Source organism: Physcomitrium patens, chromosome 6 (genome assembly GCF_059467195.1).
Source record: "Physcomitrium patens ecotype Gransden chromosome 6, ASM5946719v1, whole genome shotgun sequence".
NCBI lineage: Eukaryota > Viridiplantae > Streptophyta > Bryopsida > Funariales > Funariaceae > Physcomitrium > Physcomitrium patens.
Window position 1 is genome coordinate 14,347,705 of NC_143415.1, and position 10,199 is coordinate 14,357,903.

Sequence of the window (10,199 nt, forward strand, 5' to 3'; positions counted from 1 at the left end):
GTGAGAATAGCCAATGCTCAAGTTTTTATCCTAACTACAATTCTGTCATTCAGAAGAGAGGAGTCATTACTGGGAGTAGCACTGATTTCTTTATTCTTCCATTTTTGTCCCGGGACAGTTCAAAGGATGAGGGTCACAGCAATCCACTAAGCGGAAGCAGAAAAAATTCTACAGGTGAAAAAAGCAGAAGGAGAAGAGGAAGTCAAATATCTCTTTGGTCTTGGAATCTCCAGACAGCTGCAGGCCATCACCGCTGTACTTCGTGAAAGTGTACTTGAGCTTTCTAACAGTATTCCAGGAACTACATCTAAAGACATCATGGATCTCGTTTTGATTACTCAATAATTCGACCCAATGAAGGAAATTGGTGCGGCTCAAAGAACACAACCGTCTTCCTTCCTCTTGAACCTGGCCATGTCGAAGATATAACTCAACAGAATCGTGACGGCATAATGCCAGGCAATGCTACCGGCAAGGGCTAAAATCCTCCAACCTCACAGTAAGCGGACGCTCCGTTTTGTCAGCATCTCAGGATTTTCTCCAAACATTTCAGGAGAATAATGCAAGTGTTTGAATCGTAGTTGACATCGTGCAGTATCCATGTCACTTGTGCAGAGCAGATCTGGCACGGACTAGTGCATTTGTAGACATAGAAAAAGAAAATCAAATAGCACATAGACATTTGTTGTTAATTTTTTTAGTAATATTATAAAAATACTTCTCAGTTGCTGAGTCATTTCTTTTGCAGTAACATGACTTGTTATTGTCCGCATTTGTAGAGTTGTCGGAACTTGGGCTTGAAAGGATATATTTAGAAACTTTTTCACTAATTAAAGTTTTAGCTATCAAATGTGTCTATAGTAAAATTTGTGTTGAGGACTGGTTCAGATCGAGTTTAAGGATATTTCATTATCGTGTGGGTTCATTGCATAGTCTTTAAGCTACGAATCCACACGATAATGCTACTAAACAAGTTTTTGGAACTTCCTTTGATGAGAAGTAAGCACATCCTCCAGCCATCGATTGCCATATCACGCGTTCTGGACTTTATAATCTAGTGAAATCGTACGTTTGAATATGTAGGGATTAGACATATTGTTCGTATTTTGTCAGAGAAATTTCATCCATAATTTTAGGAATTGGGGGATCTGTTGGACAGTTGAGAATCGTCCTTCAAAACCTTACACCACGAGCCATGGAAGATGAATTCAGAAATGCCATAATATCCTACATTGCAACAGTACTTTAAGATTTACTTTTATCTTCTTCGTAACCACTGTGGCACCCCATGGAGATTCCCGTGGAACGAGTATTTTATAATTACACAGATTCAAATGTTGTTTTCACAGTTCATTCACTTCGACAAGCTGTGAAATATCTGAAAGTCTGATTCCTCTTTTACGTTAACCAAGGAAGAAGGTTTTAGGATGTGTAACATGGACCAGATAAGTTTACCGTGCGAAATGAATTTTAAACAGCCAAGCAGCCTTGGATCTATTACGAACTCAAGCTTTGAATCCTTTTTATTTGCCAGAAACGGAATTTTAGCCCCTTTTCGACGTAAATTTTTTTCTGCGTTCACAGCGTTTGAGGTGATGTTTCCTCACCATGAACTCAGATGACTTGATGTTGATATGTGATGTACAGTGGGCGATCAATTCTCCTGTCATCGCAACTCCGAAAATTCTGGTGCTGCCTCAGAGAATGCGTCCTGGCACCAACTCTTCATTGTCTTGTAGGAGCCCAAGGTATGTGTAAATTAGCTCCTCGAAGCTCCTGCTCACGGGCCGACTATTCTTAGGCGGTGTACTACTTGAGGTAGTAGATCTGCTTTTCATTGTCTTCGACACTCGTCCCCTTGCCTGATCAGTTCTGGATCTACTCGATTGTTTCCAGAACATTGTTGTTTTTTGAGTGACTGCTTGCAATTGAGTGTGTCCACTTTGAAGGGGAGCATTACTTGTATGAGCAACGGACTTAGGTTGAGAGGGTTTTCATTTTTCCGTCGAAGAACGCGAACAGATATGCAATCTTCTCGCAATCACACCATGGTTGGGCTATGGAGGCTATGACCTCCACTGTACGCTTTATTTTTGTAAATTTGAAGAAACTTGAGTTGAGGGGCTATCTTCTGTTGAGTTTTTTTCGGAATTGTTCATAGTTTTGATAGTAATGGATGCGAAGGATTAACGGTAGAAAGAATTCTAGTGAGTCTTGTGAGAGCCGTACAGATTCTACGACTTGTTTTTGTACAGATTCCACGACAAGTTTTTGTAGCGTTTCTAACAACCGCCTTAGTCAAACTTAATCAGATGTATGGTCCTGTCAATGTTTCTTTCGTGACGGAACCTGACACTTTCTCTTTGGCATGGACAGGGCAAAATGCATGAATCTGAGTAGATGATTATTTGAATCCTTGTCAGTAATTTTTGATAAAATCTTTGAAAGGCCCTCAATCGTCTCAACATTAGCGTCATGGAAAACTTTTCAGGTTTGGTGCCTTTCCTCTGGAAGACTTTTTAAAAGCCACGCGATAAGTTTCTGGAGCCTGAGATGGTGCCCTTGTCCATGCATAGTGCTCTGGAAGGCCAGGAAGTCATCATACGAGACGACGAATATTTTCTCAATTCAGAAGGTGGAAAATCACCCAGGTTCCCAAAATCTCCTGGGATGTTTGGGAAATCACCCTCGATGTTTGCAAAATCACCTGGGAGATCCCACAAACGACGACACTCCACCGGGTTGAGTGGCTTCCTTATGCCGATGTCCTCGCACCCTCAAGGATCCCGATTATCGTCCTGAAAAAACCCTGAAGAGATCCGGATTCTGTGACAACCTTAACAGGTCGAAACTTGGTACGTTGTACTTACATCTCGCTCGTTACGCAATCACCAGCAAGATGAATCATCGCCTGAGAGATGCTATCTTAATTGCAAAATTTTATGTGAGAGACAGGTTTTTGATATTGTACAGCGGACGTAGTTCAGGATTAGGTCATGAATCACCTTGTGAACTCCGTCGATGTTGCATTGCACATTTTTTTGCGAATAAATGCACCGAAACAGAAACATGAAGGGAGCCCTTGATGTGAAATATGGTTATTAACAGTACTGCCAAACTGCCAATACAAAATAGTGTAGTTTTAGAACAAGTGCACTTATGATGTTAGCTTCTCCCTCGTATAAAATGTTACGAAAGTGAGATGGGTTCCCTTGTGATATTTATTTTCCCTCTTCAAATTCAAATGATGATGCTAACTTGCAATTGCTGACTGCCGTATTACTAGATGAAATTGGTACAATGGTACATGAGAGCTGCAATTAGGTTGTGACATTTCTCCTAGCAAGTAAACATGGCTGTTGTGGGACATGCCTGTCGTTTCGCTCTCTTACAAACCCACTCCAAAGCTGTTGGTAATGGGTCTCTACGTGTAATGAATTAACGTGCTTGCTTGTAGGTGAGCCTCAGTAAATTCAAGCTCATGGCAACGATTCTTTTTTGTATTCGCTCTGGCACGAGAATATTGCATCATGTACTTGAGTATTTGAATCCACAATTACGTGTGAGGGTGCTCCACTGGCGACTAAGAGTCTTGTTTGAATTTCCTGATTGCGTCATTGTTTTAGGGGTTGAGTTTTTACTGCTTGGAGAAAATGGAGTGTAATGTTCCAAATGGGTCTTGTTGATGCCAAGGGGCTGTCTGAGAAGCTGAATTTTAGTAACCAAGTAGCAGTATGTATACTTGGTGATTCATGTTTTGGGGTTCATTTGTATTATACTACAGCTGGTGATGATTCTAACACCATCATTCAGCAGGTTACAGTACTAGACATCAAGATGTACACACACGATGATCGTTCTATGCAAAAAGCAAGATATACACTGTGTGCACGGCAAACTTAAGTGTCTACCACTTGCACTCATTCCAGCAAAAGAGAACGAGTTGAACACTGTCTAATGCTCGTGGTACAGTGTAGGTGCCACTTCGTTTAGAATGTGAAATATATCATAGAATCTTTAAATGGGAACCATTTTTTGCACCCACAATCCATAACTTGTGTGGAGTTTCTGAAATTTTGAACGCAACCAAAAGCCAACAATAAACATCGACTGTAGCGACAATGCTATCCAAGCTATTAAAGATTCATCAAAGCTATAATATCACAGGGCACAACCAAGATTTCTAAGCTCTAAGAGCCTCAACTGTGCACTTAAGAAAGCCGAGTTTAATACACAACAAAAGGCATGAATTATAAGTCGAAACATACAATCAGCAAGATCCAGAATCGCCAACCAAGCACCAAGTTATCAATTTCACATTGATATTGTCACAGGGGAAAAAGTCCCACCATAATCTGAAATGATTTCTGAAGAATGGACACATACAAGCAGAAATTACCACAGCATCTAGTATTCTAAAAGACCGGCACGTCCGAAAGTTCTACAGTCTATGTACCACCGCAGCCCCAAACGGAGAATCCTTCAAATTCTGACTTCATATACAAAAATCAAAATAAAAATCAAACCCAAAATATGAAAATAAAAAAAATCTACTGCCGTAGACTCGGTCATTGTCAGAAGCGAACCCGCTCCCCCTGTGTTATCGAACGTCGAACCACGTACTTTGAAGACTGTTGTAAAGCGTCTGCGGAAAATTTAGCTACAGCCGACATCTATTTCATCTCACCTTCTGAGGATAATTATATGTAACCCCCATCTTGCCAGGCATGTGCATAGGGTACACGGGGAAAGAGGGGCCATTAGCGCTATGAAACCCCGCACCACCCATTTTACCTTCGAGAGCGAACATCATCTTGACGTAAGAATCGCACAATTTCTTCAACAGAACCAAGGGCGACAGCAGCCGGATGCGGAGTCGGCCCACTCGAAGGCCCACTCTCCTTCTCGGCTTCTTCTCGCCACGGCCAAGTTTCAAGGATTTCTTGCGTCTCCAAATCCATGACCACTTCTTCGACTTCGCCTCGTCGTTCTTGATCTGTTGGTAGGGATTTTGCATGCACATCATCCGCGCCATCGCTGGCCCCATGGCCAACACTCTTCTCCTCGCCATTCCGGTGAACGATTCGGAACGCGAAGATGAAAATGTGATACGACTATCTTTACACTCCCTCACCCTTTTGTTTCAACACGGAATCAATTCAACGCCTCTGGTGCTGAGAATGTCTTATCTGAAAACGCGGGACTAATAAACAGACCGAAACACACAGCTACGGCTACGCCACAAAGGGAAAACAACTCCTGCCTCTCTCTCTCTGAAAGTCCTCTTCACACCTCCTTGACATGAACCAATCTATCACCATTGTTTTCTCAGCTTTCGAAGGACAGGAATGCTTCTAAGCTCGACGTTTCTCAAGGCTCTTATCCCATTTTCACACCAACTCTATAGTAATCGTCTTCTGCTTCTCCACCAACATTCTCAGCCGTATTGAACACTCCATCTCAAAGTACCAAACTATCCACAGGACGGAGCCACCCCCAAGTCCCAAACTGCAAACTACAGTGAAAATCTGCGCCAACTTAAGCAATGTCACCGTCAGGATACACTCTCTGTAAAACCAGTCCTCTCGTCGATAAGCCAATTTATCAAAGAACGTACAACGCTGCAACGCAGAGTTTGAAGCATGCAGAACCACCGAGTGAGGGGCAGGCAAAGTCGAAGACCGATGTGAGACAAAACTGGAGGCTACAGAAGAGATTCATTGCCTCAGCCACAAACTACTTAACCGGCTACACGAAGGTTGTTTGTCCTCGAAGCTGCGCACCCACTCGAGGCTCCAGACAGCACTCGGAAAAGCCGGGCGTCCACAGTGCGGTGCTACACCACTCCACTGCGGAGGTAACAAGTGGCGGACCGTCTACGATAGGGTATCTCAGGAAGCATTGCGAGAAGAGAAGCTCGCGATGGCTCTAGACCTGCGGAAACAGAAGAATCGAAAGAACCACGGGCCGTAGTCGTAGGCTGAGATCAGCCGCTTCGCCCTGTGTCGGATTCGAGCTGCGTCACTCTGCAGCACCGCCCGCAATTTTGATCACGGCAGGCATCAGGCTTCAGCAAAGGTAAAAGTGTCATAACATGTTTTTATTATTATTATTATTTGAATTATATTTATATGAACAAAGGATCTACTTTTCTTCCTGAAAAGAAAGACTACAACAATACAATCTTCATTACGATTTGGATTGCTTGGGCTGACCATCTGCAAGTGGTGAAGTTCAGAAATGAAAAATCGCCATGCCTCCAGCATTTGTGCATGTTGAATCCGTCGAGATTTGTCTATAAGATTATTGCCTCCAGTTTCGTTGTAGTTCGCACGAACAGAAGAAAAACAATTCGGTTTATTTCAGGCATTGCTACCCAAACCCCCTACAGAGATGCGGATCAAAAACACTCGGCGTATTCCATCGCGTATCTGGAACGACCATTCGGGTACAATATACGTAGGATCCATGGACGAAACAGAGATATCGGATTCATCGTCGTAAGAAAACCCAATTCCGCGAAGGCAATGCAGTTTCATTTTGTGGCCATCAGAGGCGCCTGCTCGGGGAAGCAAATTACTGTTGAGTGTGAGCAGTAAATTTTGCCTTACCATGCATGGGTTATCATGCAACCCTCGCTGTCGAGTCTGCAGCTGTAGTTTCCCACGCAATCCTGAGGCAACAGATCTGAATCCACCCGTCGGCTGACGCCTCTGCTTCTCCTGACTCGGCAAGGCATGAATCAGACCATGGCAGTCTCTCGCACTCATGCTGCCCTGGATTGCTGATGCATCCCCTGGACACCGGGATGGTACTCCTTCCTTGCCGAGGAAAATCATTGCAGAGACAACGAAATTACGAGAATTCTGAATAACGTGAAAATCGGTGGATAGTCAGGCAGGCAGGCAGGCAGGCAGGCAGGCAGGCAGGCAGGCAGGCAGGCAGGCAGGCGCAGCAACGGATCCCGAAGCTCATGGCCAGACAAACGGATCAGACAGACATCGTGGGGTCCCATGTGGTTCATGCTTTGTAGATTGGGATCTTGACTCTCACAGAGACGACGAATTTCCGCGGGGGAAGTCGCACAGGCCCCCACTGCCTTGAAGCCCTTGGATCCACACAGCCCTCTCATGGCATTGATGAGCATCCCCCCCCCCTTTCTGTTGGTCCGAAACTCTTCGCCTCTCTCAGTCAAACTTGCTTGGATTTATGCTTCAAAACAAACTCTCGCGACACCGAAGTGTTCAGTCTTTCTTCATAGTGCGAGTAACGGAGAGAGAGACAGAGAGAGTGATGGGAACCATTTGGGAACGATGTGGGAACGGAAAATATTCGGATCGTTATCATTCGGTCAGGGTGGAATCTTTCTAAGATTTGTTTTACTTTCTAAGCAGTAGTCGTAACGTGTGGATCAGTAAATCCCAGGCAATGGGGCTGGGTTCATATATTTGCTGTGTACCACAATAGCCATGCTAATGCTGAACTGGAACACAGTTGGCAAGAGAATGTCGCCATAATCCTGGCTCATGCTTTTAACCACCATCTAAAGGAGGTACACTCCAATGCATATAACCAGCTGCCTTGCATGTATGAATGAATGAGGGTGGATGGATGGATGGATTAGTTTAAGTGGATGTTATGATGAGCGGAGGAAGTAAATGAAGAGTGGAGTACTCTCCAGAAAAGAAAAAGAAAAAAAAAACAAAAACAATCACCACAACCACATGGAACAACACCCTTTGTGCCATCATAATTGAGGCCTTACACACAAAAAAGGAAAGGTCTTTTGTATTTTGAATCAAAATGGGCGCTGTTGAATGGCATCAAATTAATAGAAAACTCAATTATTCATGAAAGAACATCAAATGCATGATGGATGTTTTTTTTGTCGTTCTCGGTGTTCTGAAGTCTTTGAATTCTTCAACAATGGTGTTCATCTTCTTTCTTTCTTTCTTTCTCTACTTATTTATTCTTTTGAATTGGTATGTACACAATTCCTTACCAGTTAACTTAATTACTTTTGGGGGAGGGAGGGGGGGTGTGGACAACAATGTTTGCATCGTTAATTTTATACTATAGAAAAAGCACAATATATAAATTTAGTAAAATTTTAAAAATAGAAAAAAATAAGAGAGAAAAGGACTGTCAGAGAAAGTGATCCCCATCAAAGGTCAATTGTTGCTCTTTGCACAATTCAGAAGCTTGTGGGTATGACAAAAACTTTAAAGCCAGAAACTTGTTCAGACCATTCTCCTACGGGCAGTGCCCAAAAAGTCCCCTATACTCTGCCCTTATACTACCCCAAGTGCTGCCCCCTTTTTTCCATCACTGCCTTCCTTCCCACCTTCCCAATTGTTGTCTTAACCCACAGGATGACGTCACCTACCACTCTTTCCATTTGCATGCTAGTGAGTTGTTCTAACTATCACAGAGCCCACACCTGGAAGTCTGTCTCAACATGCTTCACAAGGGCTTCTACTTGTAAACAAAATCCCATCACTCAGTAGCTATGACTTTAGTACTGGAACTGGAGGATAAGGAGCATATGCCACGAGTCTTAAAATGACTAGTGGCTCTCCACCGTAGAAGATTCCCTCAGTTTTGGCTCACCCGTAGAAGCTTCTACAAGACCTTAGGTCAGGAAGTCCATGACACCCCCCTCGCCTCCAACGTGGCAGTAATATTTTACCCGTGGGTTGTGGTAAGGAGACAGACTCGGGTGTAAAATGTCCTCGTGTCGAGGCTAACACCAAGGCTGGCAGGATCCGGCTCGGAGTTGCTTTGGGCCGTTGCCAGGTTCGGCTGAGCAGACAAGGGAGATGGCCGGGTGTCGATATCTGGCCTGGCCCCAGGTTTGGATGCCGAACCCGAGGCTATGCTTCACGTTCTCAATCACTGGAGGCTTGGATGTCAGATTCCGTAACAGAATCGTCCACTCTGACTTGCTATTTAAGGTAGTTGACCTATTTCTGATAACGTAAGAATTTTAGCATATTTTCCGTAAGTGTATGGAAAAATAAAAAATATCCTCATCATGGGGATTCCAGGTGTTTTCACACAATTTTGCCCTAAAACGGAATTCATATTAATGTTTTAGCTGAAGATTCTTTGACCTAAATCTGTCATATAGGCCAATCTAATTATGACCAATGCTAAATTAAGACTAAGTTGGCATAAAATTCTTAATTTCTTACTTAGTGGCACCATGGAATTGAGGCAAAATGTGAATTAAATAATGTGAAACCAATAGGTGTCAAAACTGATCAATATTATTATGTCAAGTTGATTGGAAATACACCACCTTATAGATCGAAAATGGGGGATGGTAAAGAATGGGTTGACTACCTTAATTATCTTCAAATGACTCTAACATGTGAAACTTATTGTAGTCCAGAATCCACCAACATTGGTGTCTAATATCTTGTTAGCTAATTAAAATAATAATTGGTACTTGGTATTTTATGATATGTATGTTTATTATCATTGTAGCAACCATTTCATGTGTTCCAATCAGTATTGTGGCTACTATGCCGGAATTTGGAAGGTTTGTACAAGTTTGTCAATTAATAATGACTATTATTATCATTAAAACATGACTGATTAATTGCTTAACTGATTTTTCTGTTTTTTGGTTTTTTGTTTTTTATATTTGAATTAAAATGAATATGTAATAAGAAAGAAATTATATGACAAAAGCATCTCAAATGATATGCAGAGTTACCTTGGTTACACTACCAAATTATTACACGCTAAAGTTCAGTTGCATATGTAGATTAATCCAAATTAAAGATAAAGTTATGTTAAAATCAAATTGTGAGCTAGTGTAGCCACTACTAGTTGGTGGCAATACTGTATAGTGAACATGGCCTACCATATTAGTTATATCTTAACAAAATTATGTGTCCAAATCAATTGAAATTAAATTGCAAGGCATGTTGTTAGTGTATTTATACAAGTAAACATTTATTTATTGATCATACACTAATAATATATGTATATTAGTGGAAATACGTACAATTGTACACAAGAATTATTTTGATACAAAATAATACAATGAGAAAGGCAACATATATGAAAGAAAAACACACATTTATATATTGTGAAAAGACAAAGACAAAGATATATATATATATATATATATATTAGTTATGGAACTTGAGTTTTACCATATACTTGTAGATTGGGTCGTGAGCTTACAT

The 10,199-nt window shown here is 41.9% G+C and overlaps 1 protein-coding gene and 2 long non-coding RNA genes across 12 annotated transcripts; 2 read left to right on the forward strand and 1 right to left on the reverse strand.

The window, feature by feature from the left end:
- The first annotated feature begins 1,268 nt into the window (after window positions 1–1,268).
- Window positions 1,269–3,503, forward strand: LOC149989176 (uncharacterized). Of its 8 annotated transcripts, none has more exons than XR_016503414.1 (3): window positions 1,599–1,748; window positions 2,377–2,491; window positions 2,577–3,503. It is a non-coding gene; the product is annotated as an uncharacterized LOC149989176 (long non-coding RNA). The 8 variants fall into 7 exon arrangements; XR_016503411.1 differs by having other exon boundaries at window positions 1,599–1,818; XR_016503413.1 differs by lacking the exon at window positions 1,599–1,748 and adding an exon at window positions 1,825–2,080.
- An 822-nt stretch (window positions 3,504–4,325) lies between these two features.
- Window positions 4,326–7,683, reverse strand: LOC112283588 (uncharacterized). Of its 3 annotated transcripts, none has more exons than XR_012217726.1 (2): window positions 6,216–6,839; window positions 4,326–6,026 (listed from the first exon to the last, which is right to left on the reverse strand). XR_012217726.1 is itself a non-coding variant. In XM_090251364.1 (2 exons), exons 1-2 carry the CDS (start codon window positions 6,837–6,839, stop codon window positions 5,892–5,894), a joined length of 363 nt encoding a protein of 120 aa, XP_090107490.1. In that variant the 5' UTR covers window positions 6,840–7,683; the 3' UTR covers window positions 4,326–5,891. The 3 variants fall into 3 exon arrangements, 2 of the variants coding, with proteins under 2 accessions (XP_090107490.1, XP_024378250.2); XM_090251364.1 differs by having other exon boundaries at window positions 6,612–7,683; XM_024522482.3 differs by having other exon boundaries at window positions 6,612–7,567.
- Window positions 5,950–7,575, forward strand: LOC149989177 (uncharacterized). The gene is made up of 2 exons (XR_016503417.1): window positions 5,950–6,078; window positions 6,239–7,575. It is a non-coding gene; the product is annotated as an uncharacterized LOC149989177 (long non-coding RNA).
- Window positions 7,684–10,199: the final 2,516 nt, after the last annotated feature.